This window comes from Phalacrocorax carbo, chromosome 24, assembly GCF_963921805.1.
Source record: "Phalacrocorax carbo chromosome 24, bPhaCar2.1, whole genome shotgun sequence".
Classification (NCBI taxonomy): Eukaryota; Metazoa; Chordata; class Aves; order Suliformes; family Phalacrocoracidae; genus Phalacrocorax; species Phalacrocorax carbo.
Genome location: NC_087536.1, coordinates 6,919,542 through 6,939,352, shown reverse-complemented (window position 1 = coordinate 6,939,352; position 19,811 = coordinate 6,919,542). Strand labels below are relative to the sequence as shown.

The 19,811-nt window shown below is 49.1% G+C and overlaps 2 protein-coding genes across 3 annotated transcripts; both read right to left on the bottom strand.

Annotated features, from left to right (window-relative positions):
• On the bottom strand, positions 1-5,036 carry PLPBP (pyridoxal phosphate binding protein). Its single transcript, XM_064472731.1, has 8 exons — positions 4,881-5,036; positions 4,298-4,405; positions 4,033-4,068; positions 3,363-3,438; positions 3,050-3,184; positions 2,699-2,841; positions 1,931-2,029; positions 1-1,610 (listed from the first exon to the last, which is right to left on the bottom strand). The coding sequence occupies exons 1-8, from the start codon at positions 4,974-4,976 to the stop codon at positions 1,473-1,475; spliced, it is 831 nt and encodes a 276-aa protein (XP_064328801.1). The 5' UTR covers positions 4,977-5,036; the 3' UTR covers positions 1-1,472.
• A 1,483-nt stretch (positions 5,037-6,519) lies between these two features.
• Positions 6,520-19,583, bottom strand: ERLIN2 (ER lipid raft associated 2). 2 transcript variants are annotated; one of them, XM_064472730.1, is made up of 11 exons: positions 19,418-19,583; positions 19,246-19,327; positions 18,792-18,838; positions 18,290-18,351; positions 17,287-17,412; positions 15,332-15,405; positions 14,860-14,918; positions 13,358-13,449; positions 12,927-13,016; positions 10,564-10,643; positions 6,520-9,448 (listed from the first exon to the last, which is right to left on the bottom strand). In XM_064472730.1, exons 1-11 carry the CDS (start codon positions 19,522-19,524, stop codon positions 9,239-9,241), a joined length of 1,029 nt encoding a protein of 342 aa, XP_064328800.1. In that variant the 5' UTR covers positions 19,525-19,583; the 3' UTR covers positions 6,520-9,238. The 2 variants fall into 2 exon arrangements, with proteins under 2 accessions (XP_064328800.1, XP_064328799.1); XM_064472729.1 differs by having other exon boundaries at positions 19,256-19,327; positions 19,418-19,582.
• Positions 19,584-19,811: the final 228 nt, after the last annotated feature.

Sequence of the window (19,811 nt, the reverse complement as noted above, 5' to 3'; positions counted from 1 at the left end):
TGGATAATAAAATAACATCTTTAATAGCTTTATAGTTGGCACAGATGGTATTAAAATTCACCACTTTTTATTAATAGACTATGAAACAACACATGGTGCAGTGCCGAGGAGGGCGGCTCAGACTGCATGTTGCTTCTAACCCACGTAGCTATGACAGGTTCGTGTTAGAGCCGACTCTTTTCATTTACATTCAGCATTTATAGTCAGAGAGTAAAGCCAGCAGCTAGGTTTAAGCACATACACACAGGGGAAAGCCTGGGAAGAACGTTTCTGCTGGCCACTGATGTCTCCTCCTCTTAGCAGCACACAAAAGCCCAAAAATGTAGTGTAACACAGGTTACGAGGGAGACTTGCTGTAGCTACCGTTGGCCAAATAGCACGTGACAATGCAGGAGCTTCTGCTCGCAGCTGAACCAAACGGTTACTGCAGTGAAAGAGTCGTTTCCCTCTTCCAGGCGAAGTGCAGGCTAGACCAGCGCTTAAGATATTAAGACATTGCCCACAAGCTCTGTCAGGGGTGACTGGATTTTTTTTTTCAGGAACCTAGAACACAGTGGAATAATAATAGCTTACTTTCTGAAGTACGCCTCCAGCAAACCTCGCTGCTGCCCTGTGCGACAAGCAAGCCTTATTGTCCTCATACAGATGCAGCGGGACGGCGGAGGCACTGAACCGCTCGGTGACTCGCCTTGGAAAGCGGCAGCAAGCTGATGCTAGAGCGGGGACCTCGCAGAAGAGCCCCATTCTGACCAAAAAGAACTTACAGCATCAAGAACTACCACGCAGGATGAAAAGAACTCCCAACAACACTTCACAAGAGGGGAAGGGGAAGGTTGAAAGCATCCCGGGAGATCTGAGCAGACACAGAACCAGTGGGAAAAGTTAGCAGTGTCAGCCTGAAAAGGACAAATATAAACTCCATCCATCCTTGTGTGCCTGCTATTCCTCCTCTGTTTAAATGGATATAGTCTCTCCAGTGTCACAGTACGTCTCTATCACAGTTTCTGTGTAAGCATCCCTCAGCAGTGACCACGTGCAGAAAACTTATTTGGGGAAACATTTATAGGTCTCTGGCAAGATTATAACTTGTTTAATGAAGAATTTAGTCTTCAGGGAAAACAATCACTGACACCGCTGCAGATACAGCGTGCTCATTAGCAACTCCATCCTGGCAAATATTTAGTTTGTTCAACCCACTTATCCAAAAGTCACTGTTCTTAATGGCCCTGAAGGAGCCAAGACACCACAGTCACTTTAAATCATAAATTTTCTTATCATTTGTTGGTTATAAAAATTTCCAGTCCCTATGGGTACTCTATAATCACAATAAATGATGAGGCATTTGTGGCCTCTGTTCTGTTACGAGGAATTCCCTCTCACCATCACGATCGGGTGCTGACACGGAGGGAGGTAAGAATGCATAGTGAGGTCTCCCATCATCTGTCCTCTGCAGAGGCCACTGTTTTCTCCCTCTAATGACCCTGCGCTGTCACGGTCTCCGTTTTGCCTTCAGTTTCGGCAGGGGCCCTGCCACCGACTGCGTTCTTGGAATAATCTCGCTCTCCAAAAATAGTGCTTCCAATCCTGACATTTGTGGAGCCAACCTCTATCTACAAAGAGACAGAAAGGAGGAGTTCAGGGCAGGGCTGCCACCCACACGCGCCAGTACAGCCCGTAACCAACCCCGGCGCTCGCCGTGCCACAGAACGACAGTTACCCACGTGCTCGCTACCCACAGCTACAGCTAGGGTCTGTTTTGATCCCCAGAACTCTATCCCAGGACCTGGAGAGCTGTTTTTCATCGAACACCACCATCAGCATCTCCCTGACCTGTTTGGGTGAGGCCTAGGCTGGACTTTGGGGTGCCTTCTGCTGGTGCTGGTACGTTTGGTTCCCAAGACGAGGGGTGGCAGAGGGAAACCACACTTACTGCGTGCTGGAAGTCTGTGGACATGCCCATGCTCAGCTCCACCTTCTCAATGGGGAGATTCAGCTTTTCACACACTTCCTGCCGCAAAGACAGCAGCATCTATAAGGGAGGAGGGAAGAAGAGAGGATCACACACTTGACAGCCACGCCAGCTCGGTTTCAGGGTTTCACAGATCACAGTTTCTGCCTTTCTTTGAAGCCTCCTTCACACAGAATGTGCAATTCCCACGCTTCCCACTGAAGCTTGCTCTGCAGCATCGTAACAGCGCCTGGAGATTTCCCATTACAGGCTACGTTACTGACAACAAACGTACTTACAAGTCTACACATCTCCTGAAGACATCCAGTTATCACACCAGCATGACAGAGGAGGAACACAGACCCAGTTCCTCCGCCTGATGCAGCCCTGTGCACACAGCGTGCAAAGGAAGGCTGCCTGAAACCCAATCTGAATGCCAGGACCAGAGGATCCAGAACAATAACCGCTGCACCAGGTGCCCAGCCAAAATCCTGGCTACAGCTTCAGAGAACTGAATGCTTGTGGGCACCTGGCCTCTGCAGAAATGAGCCCAATACCTGCACTGTTGGGCTCTTTTCAGCAATATTCTGTCAATACTGACACTTCAGAGGTCTGTACTGCTCTGAACAAGGTGTTCCTTTTGGTAACCTACAGTCAGACTTACAGCTTGACTGTGTACTGGTGTGGCTGGGACACAGACTTCAACAGGAGCCCAGCCAACAGCTGACATTCTCTTCTAGAAAATCTTACCTGAAAGTCAGGATTTGGCCCCTTACTAAGGTCATGCCCGATGCTGCCAATCGTCATCAGCCCCACAAATTCCAGGCTTGGACACTTGTTGATGACATGCTCCACGGCAGCCGTGGTGTCTCCGGGAGGGAGGCCATGCTTACCTGGCAAAAATTGGGGAGATTTGGGCCAAGCTCTGCCACAGACACCCCCCACAACCCCATCCCCACAGCCAGGCAGAAGCCAACAAACGAGCAAGTGTCACCTTAGCTTAGAGAAATGCGTTAAGGGCGCAAACCAACCCATCCCACTCAGGTTGTTTCTACCAAGTCAGCAGGACAAATCTGACTATCATCAGAAGTCGTCACTTACTGTCTTCTCCACTCGTGTTAACTTGCACCATGACCTTCAGCTTCTGAGGCGACCCTTTTTTCTGCCATGAGCTGTTGACTCTGTCTGCCAGCTTCACAGAATCCACCGTTTCCAACATGAACAGGTTAGGGACAGCTGGGGAGAAAACGCAGGCTGCAGGCAATTCTGCTGAGACAAGAGTTTTTGTACCTACAACTCAGCTCGCTCACAGGAACAGGCTTTGGTGAGTTAATGTACATGAGGCTGTTATTATTTGAACATTGGAAGACTATTGCCCACAGAGTCACTGCACATAAAATTAAACAGGGTTTACCTATCAGCTTGTTGACGTTACTCTTCTGCAGATGGCCAATAAAATGCCACTTAATCTCCGGACAAGATGACAGAATCTGAAAGCAGAGAGGAATGGTTAGGTTTGAATGGCAATTCCCTCTTCCTCCCCGCATAAGTCTTAGTTTGCTCACAAACAAAATACCAGACACCCAATCTTTGTCTTGTGTTTACCCTGAAAGACAGAGCTCGGGCAGTGCTTGTGGTGTGTACTGAGATTGCTTCACTGTCTGGAGGGGAACAGGGCTGTGGCTGCAGAGCATTACACAGTGAACGGGGAAGGCAAAGCTCTTTTTTATCTGAACAATCATAAAATGATATTTTCCCCAAGCTAAGCATTACCATTTTTTTAAAAAATGAGGACTCTGCATCTCCTACAGCAGAAAGCACGAAAGGTAAAGCGCTGTTCAGACAAACACTTTATGACTAAGGCGCACGTGTTCACAGAATCCTCTGGAGCCAGCAAAGCAAGGATGGGGAACGGGGAGGGGTACAGAGGCAAAGGGCTAAGAATAACCCCATCATTATCTGAAAAGACAAGGATTGAACAGCTTCCATCACCGAATCCCTAACAGAAACCAGGACTTTTGCTGAGCAGCTCTCAGGACGCAGCTATACAAAGAAAGAGAATATATAAGGAACTGCGTACTTACTCTGGAATCTGATGCCTTGTCTAGCAGCTCTTGAACCTAGGAGGATTGAAGACAACATCTTGTTCAAACCACACCAGACGTGCCCACACCGTAAGAACAGTCTCTCTGCAACAGGTGTTCGTGGGACCAACATGTGCCTCATAAACACAAGGCCAGGGCCCTGATGCTACTATAACCAAGCCCAGCTCCCACATGCACTGGGCTGCCCACGCCTACCTTCGGCGTGGGGCCCTGCTCGCAGGCCCGTGGGGCACAACCAACTCACGTAGTTCTCCCCAAAGCTGCGCTGCCCGTGGCTGTAGGCGTCGATCACCATCTCTGCCGGCTTTGTCTTGCTGACGGCCACCAGCCGTGGCTGCACGGCCGGGAGCCCCTGCAGAAACACCCAAGGGTGAGGGGGGATGCTCAAGGGAGGCTCCAACCTGCTCCACGCTCCCCACGGTGCCCTGCAGCACCCCGCCAGGCCCCCCAACCCCGGCTCGGATCACCCCAGAGCCTAGGGCTGCCATGGGAGGGGTCTGGGCAGCCTCCACGGTGCTGGGGGACCCTCTGTCGGGCGGTGGGCCTGACTCCAGAGGGGGGAGGCCCATCTCTGAGGACGATGGCGGGGTCGTGTCTCCTTTGCTGGGGGGAACAGCCAGCCGCCTCCATGGTGGGCCCATCTCTGGTGATAGGGGGCTGTCTCCATGGTGACGGAGGACCTGCCCTCACGATGCGGGGGCTCGTCTCTATGGTGATGGAGGACCTGCCGCCATGGCGAGCGGCCTACCCCAGCGGCGTATGGGCTCCCTCCCCGCGCCCCCGGCCCCTCCGTGCCCTGGCGGGCGGGCGGCCTCGCCGCCCCTCACCTGCGGCCTCCGCGCCGCCGCCTGCTGCACCTGCTCGGTGACGGCCCGCAGCGCCGGGCCCAGCCCGTCCCCGGCGGCCATGCCCGCTCTCCACATCCCCGACCGGCCAGCCCCGCCGCCTTCCGCCACACACACAGGGGCGCAGCTCCTCCCCCCCGCCCCGCAGCCAATGGGATCGCTCCGCCGCGCACCACCGACCAATGGCAACGGCGGGGCGGGGCACAGCCCCGCAGCGCCATGTTGGGAAGGTCGGCAGGCGCCATGGCTGGCGCTGCCTGCAGTGCGCACACTCCTCTTCCCTCCTGCCTTTCATGGGTTTTGGCCAAAATTGGTGACAAATCCAAGCACCGACCCGTGCCGCCGGTAACGGGGACGCTCTCACTGCCCCACTCCCGTCAAACCCACCTATGTGCCCGTGTGATGGCTGGGGTAGAGGTGCAGACCCAATGCTGCTCTGAGGGGCGGGGAGAAGAGAGCTGGGGGTGCCGGCTGTGAACGAGAGCAGTGTCGGCACAGTGTAACGCTGCCCCAGCACCCCAACCGCCCTGCTGCAGGCAAGCGGTGCGAGGAGGTGGTTTCCACCAGCTGCAGCCTTGGAGAGGTCCAAGCAAGAGCCTTTGCTCGGCTGCCAAGGGAGGCATCTGCAGAAACCCTTGGCCCTCATGGCTGGAAAGGAAATCTGGCAGCCAACAGCCTTCTTTGTTCAGCAGGCGAGTACTGCCCATCCCGACAGCACTGCAGGACTAGTTTTCACCCCCACAGCTTGCATGCTCCAAGAGAAAACACCCCCAAAACAAAAAAGTCCACAACCCAATCCCCCCAAAATGGTGTTCTTCCCACCTGCGTGCAGAGCGGTCTCCCTAGGGTGCAAATTCCAAGTATTTCAGGAAAAAAACTTCATAGAGCCAGGGCAGGTGACACCGCTCACTCTGCACACCCTGTTTGAGCTGTGACGGCCGGGACGGGCAGTGGCGAGCGCTTGGAGCACAGCCACAAAGCTCTGCAGCCACCCGTGGCAGCCACGCAGCCGGAGAAGCCACGGGGGGCCCCAGCGCCACGGACAATGCCAGTCTTTATCGTGGCAAGTCAGATGGAAAGAATGGGAAACTGCCAGCTGGAACCCATTAACTAAAATATTTGCCTTAACACGCAGAACTTACTCTCCCTCCCCATATTCTGAGCAATAACGGTATTTACACAGCTGTTTAAAAATATGCAGAAAGTTCCTGCCCTTTGTGTGGTAAAACATGACAATGACTTTCTGCAAACTTTACCAAATCCTAGATATTTGCCACTGAAGTCTTGTTACCGTATTTTTCACCAATCCGGTTAGCAAAGCGAGTCCGAAAGATGCTCACGGCATTCCTTGGCTGGCTGCTGAGCCGACACGGACACCTCTGCCCCTTTTCCGCCAGAGCTCTGCTTTCCTCTCTCCTGCTCACTGGAAAGGGAGAACTGCCACCGTGCAGCGGCACAGGCGTGTCTCTGCCGGCACAGCGCTGATCCGCAGCACCCCACGGCTCCACGTTGTCCCACCAGAGCAGCAGCAGCCGTGATGTTACCACCCCTGGCAAATCTTCCCCTGCAAATATATCTACATACATTATGTTAAAGGTTATCCATGAAAAAAGGTCTGGTATTAAAATTGAAGGCCATTTTATTGTCATAGCAAATTCCAAAATAAAAAGGCTTTTAATTCAATACATAAGATGATCAAAGATGGTACCGGTAAAGCATCACCATGCTCCCGCCAGCAATTCTCCGGTATCAGCAGTGCCACAAACTTGTATTTTCTCTCTTATACAGAGCGGTTTTAAGATTCACATCTTCATTTCAAGATTTCTGATTATGGACATTAGGACAAAATGTCAGATTAAAGAGACAGGTGGAATAAAGATTTACATGTAGTGACAGATCTACTCTGGAAAATTAAGGAAATCATACATATAATGAAGAAACGTGAATGAAAACACAACAATGAGTTTTAGCATGTGAAGACTAGTACAATTTTGACTTTGTTTTTGCGTTTTTTTTTTCCTCTTATTAGAATTTAACTAAGTTACAAGAATACTTTAGCAGTAATGTTTTCAATCAAAAAAATCATTAAGACCTATTTAATCCAAACTATTGTCTCACCGTGGAGTCATACAAAAACATACTTCATAATATCACTTTGGCTTATTTGGGTTTTTTCATTAGTGAAAAATACTAATGTAAAAAGTAGATTTTGGTTACTAGAAGAAATCTCTACAGGAAGGTAGAACAGTCCCAAATGAGATGATCCTCAAAGGCTCCTACGTTTCTGCTATTCCCTGTTCATACTCTTCCTGCAGAGACCTATTTATAGAAGTCAGTAACACTACAGCCTGCCTATCGATGCAATTTTTTGACTGCTGTGTCGCCTAACATAGTACACAGGTCTGGAGACAGACCTTCCCTTAGCTTGTGTTTTCCAACAGATACGAAGATGACACATAGGAGATGGGACTTTTCTCCAGCAGAAACTGATGATTATCTTTTATTTTGCATTTTCAGGTATCAATGGTCCCTCTCCTAACAGGGAAAAGAAAAGTGACATAAAAATACTGGAACCAGCAGCTGAAATTCATCGGATTTCTATCTTAGTGTGATTGCCTTATTAAAAGGACTAATGCATATTTAAAACACTGAAGAGTGAAACCAAGCGTAGCAGGTAGCAAGCGCTTGGGGCACAAGATTATAAATGCAGTAGGCTGGTCTCTGACAACTAAGTTAACACTTACACTTGCATCGTCTCATATTAGTATGTTGGCCGCAAATTCTAACAGCAATTAATAAACAGGCTCTCCTGCCAAGTGGCAGATGGATTAGGGAGAGAAAAAAAAATGTTCTCTCTAGGCCTGAACTTTTGTCTTTAACACCCCCTCAAGTTTTGGATGTGTGTAAAACAAAACCCTACTACCTCTTTGCATCTGGTATGTGAAGAACTAATCAATTTTCTGAAGTGAAAGGTACGTTATATAGCGTTGTTCTGAGCGAAAAAGGAAAATTTATCTTTGGACAGTTCAGAGACAAGAGGTTCTTTTCTTTGCCCTGTGACTTTTCAGTGTGGTGTTTTCTGTCCTTTGCTAGTACTAGTAAATCTTCCTTTCACAAGGTCTATTCAGGGGAAAAAAAAATATAGCAAACCCAACAGTAACTCGGTTCCGTTCATTTCAGTTTACCTGGATGTCCTCAAGACACTGTAAACACTGAAATCCAGTTGGTCTTGCAGGGGCAGATAACGTACTGTAATGACTATGGGACTAGTCATTCAAGCACTTATTTGCAGCAAGGCTTTTTGCAAAGTCAGGGTCCCTGAGACAAAAATTCTTTTCTCCCTGGTTTTTCTAACTGTGACAACTGTGACAAATACCATGCTTGCTGTCTGATTTCACTGAACATCAAGCCCAATTATCCAGTGGCAGAATACTGCCTCCATCAGCATGCCTACACCCCTCGCCTAGCAGCTAAACTGCTGGCAAAAGCCTCAAAACACAGACTCCCTTTGCCCTCCCCAAACATGACAAATGGAAAACAAACAAGTGTTAAGATGCAGAAAACAAACAGTTTGGGCGTGGCACACGGCCTAAGGCTTAGATCCCCCCACGGTGACTAGGTAACCTGCAGGATTGCAGCTGAACTTCTGTAACTCACTGTGCACGTGGGCTCAGCCACCCTACCAAGGCGAAACACATCAGATCAGACCTTGGTAAAAGGTGGTTTTGTGCATTTGCTACACTCTGCACTCGGGACAGACCTGGAACGTAAGACACAGGCTGTTAGATCGTCCCAGCGCCCCACACCACGGGCAGTGACTTGCCATTTGGACAAGGTCCGGGCCTTCAAGCAGACAAGCTTAGTGTACAAAAGTCTAGCACCTTTTTTTTAAAAGGGGTTTGAAATAAAGTACTCGAAACTTCCAACAAAAAAAAAAAAAAAACAACCAACAAAACAACAAGTTGTAGCAGCAATTCCCCTCCCTCCAAAACCTCAGAGTTTCTTTACTGCTGACTGCTACAAACCACCTCAATCCAAAATTAAGTACCCAGCTGAGCTGGCTGCAGAACAGGTAGCCTAGCTAGCCTCTCCAGAATAATTTGGTCTATATGTCCAAGAGCAGGCAGAGGTGCATCTAAAGGACATACCTGGAGCCAGCTGCTTAGAAGTCACCAGAAAAAACACCCCATAAATACCAAAGTCTTTATGTCTAATTGTCATACAAAAGATTGAAAGGATTAAGTCTGATTGATCTCCTTCAGTACAGGAAAGGGGGGAAATGAAAAGGAACTTCCCAGTTCATGTTTCCTTTGATATAAAACAAATAGAAATCTTTCTCCTCAGTTGATGTTATTAAGTAGTTTTGTGTCCTCACTGGTCCCAGCGCCATCCTCTTCTTGGATTCCTTCTGCCAGTTCCTCTGCAAATTTGGTCTGGCTTCCCGCATAGTCCACGAACATGCTGGGAATATCTTTGCCAAAATATATCTTGCTGTTTGCTGCAATAGCCTTGTATTTCATCAGCTGCAAGTACTCGGGAGTTAACTTCAGCTGCACAAAAAGAAAACAGATCACCAACAGCTCGGATGCGGTCAAAAGCAAATTTCTGTCATGAGCATACGAGGCATCCGCTTTTCCACAACACTAGCAGGCATGTTCATCCTCTCTTCAGCTGAAAAAAGATGGAGTGCCCAGAAGAAGGCTCTCTTTCAGCATGTCTGAGCGGAGCTCTAAATCCCAGTGACTAAATGGCAAAATGAGAAAGTGATGGAAGCAGCTGGGGAAACGTTCAATCCAAATGTACCAGAGATGGAGATGCTCGAAAGCACATAACTCACTGAAAGCCCTTGCAATGCAAGCTACTGGAAAGAAAAATATAACTGGCTTTTTTCCAGAGAGTAGATTGACGAGTCTGTTTCGGAGAGCAGAGCTCATTCGTTCAGGATAATGACATTATCACAGAGAGGATAGAATAACTGGGACAAAACTTGTGCACAAACATCCCAGACCTCTGTCCATTCTCAGTGACCCTTACAAAACAGAACGCCTTCCTGCTGGGATGTCCTGAGAACCTGCTGTAGTTGATAACAAGCCTGGCAGTTCTAGTCACATAATTTCTCTGTTTCCAGGTTTTTTTGTTTGTTTGTTTTCCTTTTGCTCGACCAAGGCTTTGCCAGGCTAGTTAGTTTGGTGTATAAGATCAGCTCCATTTGTTCTTTACCTGAACGCTTGTTTACTCTAACCCTGCCTGTCACTCCAGAGATCTCCCTGCTTTGATTGCTTGCCAGCTTGCAGATTGGAATGAATCAACATTTCTGATTACAACAGTGTGAAGGGCAACACTGAAACCGATACTCTAACTACAGAGGGAGCCATGGCCCCATTAGCCTCTAGCAGAGCTGCCTCCAGAGATGACCAGATATTTCATGTATCCTGACCTAAACGTATCTGTCCAGAAAAGAAAACAAATTTGCAAATAAGAATCTAATCGTTTCAGTCTCAATGAAAACTCTTCTGAGAGGAGATGGCTTTGTTTTGCTTTTTGACTTAAACAACGAGACACAACAGGCAAAGAATAAACACAGGCTGCTCTTTTGCTGAGCGCTTCCATACAGCCTAACCTAAGGAGCCCTGCTTCACGGCACAGCGTAAGGAAGTAACAATACCTTGTTAGCCTCGGCTACTTTCATAGCAGTGTAGCATTCAGCATCAGCTCTTGCCTTCTCTCTTGCAAGAAATGCAGCATCTGGAAGAAAAACACATGCTCTCATAGATTTTTTTTCCCCGCCATGTTAGCACCATTTGCAGCTGGAAAATTTTTTAAAGTGGCCAGTACCACATCTAAACTGAACGGGATACAAGAAGGGGAAGAGGGAACAGAATGGGAAACCCAGAAATGGGATCTCAATTTACATCTAAACGCTGCAGGATGATAGCACTAAATAAGTAAATTGCATCTGCAACTGAAGACCTCAAAGCATTTTATAAACATAAGGATTTTATTACTACCCGTCACGCAGGCTGAGAACACTCTTTCTTCTCTAGCCAGCCACTAACTCTCGTGCTGAAAATGCAGCAACTGTTCCACTGCAAAAGTGGTATTTACCCATGACATTTGCACATGACTAAGAACAGCACAGCAGACTGCTCCACAGATGAAGCCTGTGACTGTGAAAGCAGTTCCCCAGATGGGATTTTGCCTGGGATACTGAGGCTAAGATTCTGGCACGTAGAGGCAGGCGATTTTAACCTCTACAGGCTCTGCCCCTTGCACAGATGTTGGAGAGCTGTTTCTCTGCAATGTCAACAACTGCATAAAGGGTCCGATCCTGCAGGATACTGAAATCCTCTGACTCCTAGCAAAGACATTTAAGGAAAGAAACACTTCCCCTTTCTGTATTGCCCTCCTTTTTTTCCTCCTGACTTTTTATCTACACAGCGATAATGGTGTGATATCAGGCCGTGTTAAGGCTAAGGTCAGTGTAATCTGGCTGGTTCTATGTGATCTCTTGGCGTTCCTTCAATGACCCGGAGCCACACGATTGGAATACATGCCAGTCTGGGTTTGAGAGTTGCACAGCCGGATAAACCATTTTTTTTCCTATTCTAGCAGGGAGTCCTGTGAGCGGCTACACTTAAAAATCATGTAAGCAACTGGATGCTTTGGCCTGTAACTTCCTCCCTCTTGCCTAAAAAGAGCAATCCCAGTCAGAGACACTAGAAAGAATGAGGGAGACAGGAATCCTCTGCCAGCACAGAGCTGAACTGAAGGCCTGACACCCGGTGACACACATTTATAAGAAATAAAACCCATTGTATTTCTGCGAAGAACTTCTTAATGAGAAGTTGCTGGTCTAAAAAACTCTTAATTGGCTCCTCAGTGGCCTTCTGCAAAGCTTGACAGGGCCTATAATGAATGTAATTGAAGATAAGGCCTTGCCACTCTGAGCTGGAAACGCAGACCCCTTTTCATGTCCTGCAATTTGCTTGACAAAGCGTTGTATCAGATAGGTGGGGGGACATATTCTTAACAGTACAACCTCCTAGAAAGATCACCTTGAGAAAGAGAGTTTCCAGAGCACAGTCTGCAAAGAAACGTTCCTATTCCTGCCTCTGGTCAATCCTAGTTCCTACAAGTAGTTAGCTGCAAAACTAAAGGAACATAAAAAAGCAAAAATACATACTGAACAGAGATGTTACAGATTTACTGGTTAAGGCAAAACACTACATTTTCCAAAGAAGCAGCTCCCCCTTCTCTACTCTCAACCTCTCGAGTTGGAAGCCACACAACAGACCCCTGCTGTTGCAGAGTGTGTAATAGCCAGACTTTGCTTCCTAAGTATTTCACACTACACAAAAAAACTACAGCTAAATTTCCATACCTCTTCTTCCCTCCAAGAAAGAGACAGGTTCTAGAAGAATCCTAAGCAAGAAAAAGATAGAAAGCTTCCACAACCCTACCCTACTGCAGATAATCAAGAGATGTGACTGCCCCCACAAGATTGCACAGTAATATCTTAGGATGCTTCCACTTCTGTGAGGGTCTGCAGCCATTACCCAAAACCTGGCACGACTTCTTTTAGGAACACACCAGCCTGCCACTCCCTTCCTCCGGACTTGTGACAACCATACTTCCTGCACTTACGTTACATGAAGAATCACCTAAGAATCTGGAGTCAAGCTTCACTAACTTTGTCATTGCCCGCGTATCCTGAACGCCTTCTACTATCCTGACGGATCGGCCCCCCTGGCAACTCCACTGCAAAACAGGCTGTGAACATGTTGGGAGAATCTGAGTATTCAGACACGTTTATTCAGAACTGCAATGCGTTACATAAGGGACCACACGCATGGGCTAAAATGAAAGACTTCAGACCAGTAACTTCACCCCTGTGAGTGTCAGCTTGGATTGAAGAACACAGTCAATACACACGCTTCAAGAGCTACTTAACTCCATGGTGAACTGCTTCAGGATCTTTACCTAAAATTCACCACGGAACATTTACTTATTGGGAAGCTCACCACTCACCTTCAATCTCTGAAATTCGCTTCTCTGTTTCCTTTTCCATCACTTTCTGTCCGTAAGTTATTTCAGCAACTTGTGCAATTTTTTCTGCCTCTGAAATAAAAAAATAACACATCCACCCTGTCGTCACACAGTCTTCCTAATGCCAGAAGCAGCTTCACCCATAAAGTCCTCACCACCCCCTTCTGGTGGAAATAAATTGTGGGAAGTTCAGCCCTCAGAAAGCATCAGTCTATGTTTGTGGGCAAAGCTGGAACCCACTTGAAAACCTGAGTTTCTCCAGAAGAGTTTCAGATCAGCAGCAAACAGATGCAGCAGAAACACCACCCAAAAGCGAACGAGGTCCATCCCTCCCCGGTGTCTGGGTTCTTTTTGCTGCCTACCCCACCACACCCCCCCTAACAGTTATTGCCTTCAAGCAAAGACACACAGACCGATGAGGGCTTTCTTCCTCTCTGTCTCCGCTTCCTTCTCCACCACCTTCTGCTTCTGTGCTGCAATCAGCAGCTTTGTCTTCTCGCTCTCCCTAGTAAGCCAGAAGAAGCCAGTTACAAAACTTGAGCTTACTGAAGCAGTGTGGCCTACCACATCTCCAGGGTGAGCTCCTGGCTCAGTCCTTCGAGCACCTGTTCAAGGCAGGCAGCAATCAGGAAAGTGAACACGTGTCTGCACATGCAGAGCTTTTTTTTTTCCCCCTCTTTCTAAACCAAAGCATCTTTTCCTCCCCTCCATAGCAGGAAGACTTTTCAGTCAAGTCAGTTCAAGAAGCACTTGGACTACACCCTCAGAGATATGGTGTGAATTTGGGGTGTCCTGTGCAGGGACAGGAGTTGGACTTGATGATCCTTGTGGGTCCCTTCCAACTCAGGACACACCATGACCCTAAGACAGTGTGAAACACTCCCTGCTACTCTCTGCAGGATGCCACAATGCCTTCTTGCAAGAGGCAGGTCACAGACCACACACAAAGTTTTTTTTTGCTACTCTTAATGAGGAAATTATTTAAACAAAGTAAGAAATGAAAATCTTGTAAAAGCCTTGCCCTCACAAATGGCTATTATTCTTCATTTGGAAGTATACAGCTTTGAAATCACCCTTCCTTCAATCAAATGGCTCTGTGCATTTCACCTGCTAAAGCCTTTTTTTACTGCTTTGTACATACACTAAGAAGTTTTAAAAGTGTGTGTATAAATAAAACACTCTGCTCCTAGTCAGGGAGGAGAGATTAGGGTCAAGAACAAATCTCTCAACACATATCCTGCTGTATTTATGGCAACAGATAACAGGCTGATTTGGGATTCTGCCTACCATGGCCATACCATGCATGACTTACCACGGCACCAAAAGGTCATATGAAATTCTAGGGAAGCAAAATGGATGAGAGGGATCTTATTCTGGCCTGCACAGACTGTGTTGGCAGAGTGCTCAGCGAATATAAGCATTTCTGAATGATCAGGTGCAAGAGAAGACAGCTGGCTCACAGCATTGAAAAGGGATCAGTATGTCAAGTGCTATTAAAGAAAGTTATTTCAAAGCTTTGCAAGTCTTCAGCCTGTTGAATCAACAGCTTCTCCATCCTAGTCAAACAACAGGATTAGTGGTGGAATCTATCCACCTGCCACTCACTCACACGCTCTGGGAGGCCTCTTTAAAACAGGGCCAGCATCAAGAGGGAGGAGCCCCGGGCAAATAATTTCTGCGCTCAAGTGTTCAAAATGGAGAAATACTTGCTAACTCAGCGGTGACCTGCCAGCCACTTACAGTGACAGACACAGGCTCGACTGCTGCAGCCTCACCAGACCCTCTCTGAACGGCAGCACGAGGCTGCGAGCAGGCCTGGCAGAGGGCACTCCGATCACCGCTCGCTGTGAAAACACATTAATCTGGATGAACGACTCTTTTTGGTAACACAAAGGTGCAAGTCTCAGGCACTTACATGAGCTCATAATTCCTCCGGATTGTTTCAGGGATGTTTGGCTTTGTAACGCGAACTGCCTGGAAAGAGACACCGAAGAAAACATCGGCAAGTGGCCAACAATCAAAAGCCAAACAGTCCCCGAGGCTGCAAAGGGAGGGGGAGCTAATGCTTAGGGCATGCTCTGCCACACAGAGCTTTCACATGCTGCAGAAATTGTGACCAGGTCCAAACTCCACAGAGCAAATGCAGGGCTGAACAATCACCTGACATGACAGGAGATTATAACCTGGGCAAAGCAGTACCCAGAAAAACACCGCAAGAAACCCAACACATCAAAGCTAAGACGGGGTGGAAAGGATACTGTTCTTGTTCCTCATGTTCAAAGTCTATGTTATAAAGCAATTTTCTAACACAGTTTCACAGCTTCCTATTTCCTCTTAGCCCTTACCCCTCCTGCACCTCAGACATCTCAAACTGGAATCTTGATTACCTGTATAATTAATCCAGGGGCCATTGTTGTTAGGTCTTGCTGCAAGGCCAGTTTAAGGTTCTCATCAATCTGATCTGATAGGGGAAAAAAAAGAACAAAAATCAAAAGGTAACTCAAAACCCCACAAGGCAGCTTGCTGTCAGCACATACAGAATTAGCTGGAATTGCTCAGATTTCATATTCCTGGAAAGTAAGTACAAATATAAGTTTGATGTAGAAGTGCTGGGCCGAGAAAAACCATCCCTGACCCCAAGGCAGGTTCCCATCTCTCTCAGCCTGCCAAGCTGCACTGACCAGTGGCAAACACTTGGGACAGACTACAGGAGCATGGCAGGCATAAAATGAAACTCCTCCCAGTTTTCTATAACCTGCAGTTTGGAATCTTTCCAAGCCAGAAGTAGCATCTTTACGATAAAGAATCTGTGCTCTAACACACTTCCCCATTGATGCCTTCCCAACTAGATCCTGAAGTAACGTGGTCCTGTGAAATTGTGACCGATTAGGAACTGCATCTGTGCCAATGGAAAGGCAGGAATGTGAAATGGATGTATTAGTTACTTGAATAGGCTGGAAAAAAAAAAAATCATCGGTAACGTCTGTTTGGCTCGGCGGATAACAGTTAACTGCAGCATAGCTAAGAAATTTCAAAAGGAAATACAAACCAAAGCGCTGCTTCAATGAAAAGCTCTAAGGATAGCAGTGGTTCCAGCTGGGGCCTGCTGAGAAGCGCAAAGGGAAAATAAAAATGTAACGGCCTTGAAACCGATCACATTGCACTCCTTGATTATTTGCTTTGGTCCCAGTTTAGCTATCTGGAACTCAGGCTCATAACAAAGTTCAGCCAGGAGTTTAGGAAACAGCTGTTATCAGTTTCCTGCACCTGCTCCCAGATGTGGGGGCAGAGAATGACGCGGCTCTGCTCGAAATGGGCTGTGCCCCATTTCAGGGCTCCCGAGCCAGAAAACATGCAGCTCAAACAAAGACTTACACAGGAGTTTATGCAAGTTCCTTCTGTGCAAATCAGTGGCTTTGAGTCCATTTCAAGCAGTTGTCGTCAGCAGCTGCTGACATCTGGAGACTCCATCGGCAAAGCACCAGTACAGCCGCCAGCAGTCCCATAAAGGAACTGGAGGGGAACCGAGCCCCAGTTCTGCATTTTGTGCAGAGGCCTGTCAGAAAGCAGAAAGCCAGGCTTCTTGGAAAGCCCAGTTTGAACAGAGAACAGGCGTTCTGTGTTCTTTCAGGCACAAATTCTGTCCATTTAGGATCCAAAAATCATTCACAGCAACACTTTGCCCACAGTCAGCACTGCTGTAGTGCTAAAACACTGGAAGGGATTTCTTGTCAGTCCAAAGCCATAAACAAAACACTCAGCACTGGCAGCGACTGGTCTATTTCCACCAAGAAACCACAGCTTTTCTTCAGACAGTCTCTTGCAATGATTTCTCCCAGCGCCTGTGCTGCCTGATTTCCCAGTGGCCTGAAGCAAGGGAGGGAAGGTCAGCAGGGGCACTGCGGCAATGCGCGCGACACAAAGCTAATCAAACCCACAGGCCAGGGGGTGCTGGCTCCTGCTTTTCGTAACAGCAAAGAGCAGAAGACTGGCTTTTCCATCTGGACTAACAAACTGATTCAACAAGTTGCATTTGCTAAACACACAAAGAACACCGCAGAATTACTGCTCCCTTCTTCCCTAAAGCCCTCTGCTCCCGCTGGCAGGTTTGGGTTTGCATTTTTTTTTGTTATGACATACTGAAACCCTCAGCACCAAAAGAGAACAAGGATTAAATGAGGGTAACAATCCCAATTCCAAACAGCAGACACTGAATTAATACGTAAAAAGCCCATCAGTTAGGCATAGTGACTTCAGCACCAACAGACCATGCAAACAGCCATCAGAAACATCACTCGAGGAGCCGTCGACCCAACAGCGAAAGGTCTCAGGGGCAGCTCACCGAACAACTCGATGTAGACCTCCTGCAGCGTGTGGACACTGCAGAACTGGTTCAGCTCATGGTGAATCTTATTGAAGATGAGAGCTTTGTCATAGTCAGCGGTGTAGTTCTTCACTATGTCGTACACTACAAAAGAAGAAACCAGCGTTAAGGGCTGGGCGGGAGGGATGTCTCGGGTTGGGCTGAGCATTTGCCGTGAAATCTTACGGCTCAGTCACAGCAGCAAGAGTCATGGTGCCAATCTGAAATGAGGAGTCCACCCATGAGAGAAGCCCGCACCACAAACACTTTCTTCAGGGGAGTTTTATTCACTGCCAATATTTTATAACACTCTAGCCAGTATTCTGTCACATGCTTTGTTAACAGAAGGGCATCAGACTAACAACAGCCCTCTCCACACTACTGGCAAATACGCACTGGTTGCATCTGAGCTGCAGAACACCAGAAACTACGCACACCGAGGGAAGGGCATCCTGCAGCTGACATAAAGCAGAGGTCTCAAAGCAGGCCACCGAGGAGCCAGGCAGTTCTACCACACTTGTAACCAACAGGATGTTAAAAATCAAAGAATTTGGAAAAAAGGCTGCACAGGTCATTCTCCTCGGGCCTCAGAGCCAGCCTTCTGCTCAGACACCTTGTCTCCCCTACCTCTTGAATAACACCTCGTTATTCAAATCAGAAGTTCTTCACTGAAGGATAAAGCCCAGTGGGGTCATAATAATACAAATAATAAAAGCAATGGAAGGTATTTGGGAGTTAGGGAAGCAACTGGTAGCATGGAACAAGTACGCGCAAGAAATAAGGACTGCACGAACTGTCTGTGAGAGCTGGTTTAAAGTTTCTGCTCAGGAAGTACGGGGCTTTACAAGGTCTGCAAGGGAACATCCATGGTACACCCCAGCTCCGAACGAGAGCACAACCACACACAGCCTCCTCACCTCATCTCACACCAGCAGGAGCACACACAACTCTGGACTGCAGGATTCGCCGAGGAAGAACTCACCTGCACTCTGGATGAGGAAATTCACCACCTCGATTCTGTCAAAATAAATCATCACTCCTCCGCTACAAAAAGGAAGACAAAAGGCAAAAAAAAAGTGAAGCTCGCTGCAGGCGGAGCGCTCTGCCTGTTCAGCGGGCGGAGGACACTCCCCTCTAGCGGGCTGAGCGCGGCATCCACGCCGGCAAACCCCCCGCGCCCCGCTCCTTGCGCCAGGCTCCTGGTTTCAATTGCAGGCGTCTCCAAAAATTGGATTGTGAAACAGGAGTCCAGGCTTGGAAAACTCAGGGCAGACATTGAGGACGGCCGCACATAAACCACCCTGGCAGGGAGGGCGACGCATCACAGAGCCTTTCACCGATTTCAGCGGCGGGAAATCTGGTTCATGAAAACAAACCTACACGTTTTAAAGCGTGCTGGAGCAAGCAGTGGGGGAAAAAGGGAAAGGAGGGAAAGGTTTCTAGCACATATAAAGGATGGTGGGGGTAACAGCTGAACATCTCACCTGGTACCACAAGGAACATTTTTCACCTCGTCTGTCTGCAGTGTGGTCTGAAGAGAGGTTTAAGAAAAACGGCTTAAGAGACAAACTTTTCCCTCCACAAATCCTTCTTGCTCATAAGCACATAAAACAGCCGCAGGTTTCTGCCCACACTTCCCCCCTGCATCCCTCGGGGACACCACCAAAAGCAAGAGCCGGACCTGCCTCGCTCGGTCCCTGCAAGGCTCAGCGGGACAGTCCCGGCAGCCGCTTCTCCCCGGTACCGGGAACAAGCACAGGCCTCCCCGACCCCCGCCCCGCCATCCCGACACCCCGACCCAGCCCCGGGCATTTACCACAGCGGGTCTCAGCCCGCCCCCCCGCTCCTCAGCAGGGCCGGGGTCGGCGGGAGGCCCACGGGTCCCAGCCCACCCCCGCGGCGGGGCCCCGTTCCCGGCGGGCAGCGGCCCAGCAGCACCTGCACTGACTTGTAGGACGTGATGAAGGGCAGCATGAGGTGGAAGCCGGGCCCGCTGGTGGAGGTCAGCAACGCCCCGCCGCTGCGGAAGGAAAGAGAGGGCGGTGAGCGGCGGCCTAGCGCCGGGCCCGGCCTAACCGGGCGGGCGGGGAGGCCGCGGGGCCCGCCTTACCGGTAGTAGACGCCGATGTGCCCCTCCTCGATCTTGTGGATGGCCGAGAGGAAGGCGGCGGCGAGGAAGCTGAGGGAGAGCGCCGCGATGGCGCCCAGCTGGGCCATGCCCGGCGGCGGCTCTCCCTGGCGGCGCGGCCCGCTCCGGGCGCCGCCCTGACGTCATCACAGCGCGACCGCCGCCCCTTCCGCCGCGGCGGCACTCCGCCAGGGGGCGGTGGAGGCGCGGGAACCGTGGGACCGCGGGTTCGAGACCCGCCGTCGCCGCGCTGTGCGTAGGGCCGGGGGGCTGCGCACTCCCGGTCCCCGCTCCTCGGAGGCGGGGGAGAGCGGGAAGGCGGCGCGGTGGGGTGCTCCACCCGTGCCTTGCGCCCCGGGAGGCACCCACGGAGGGT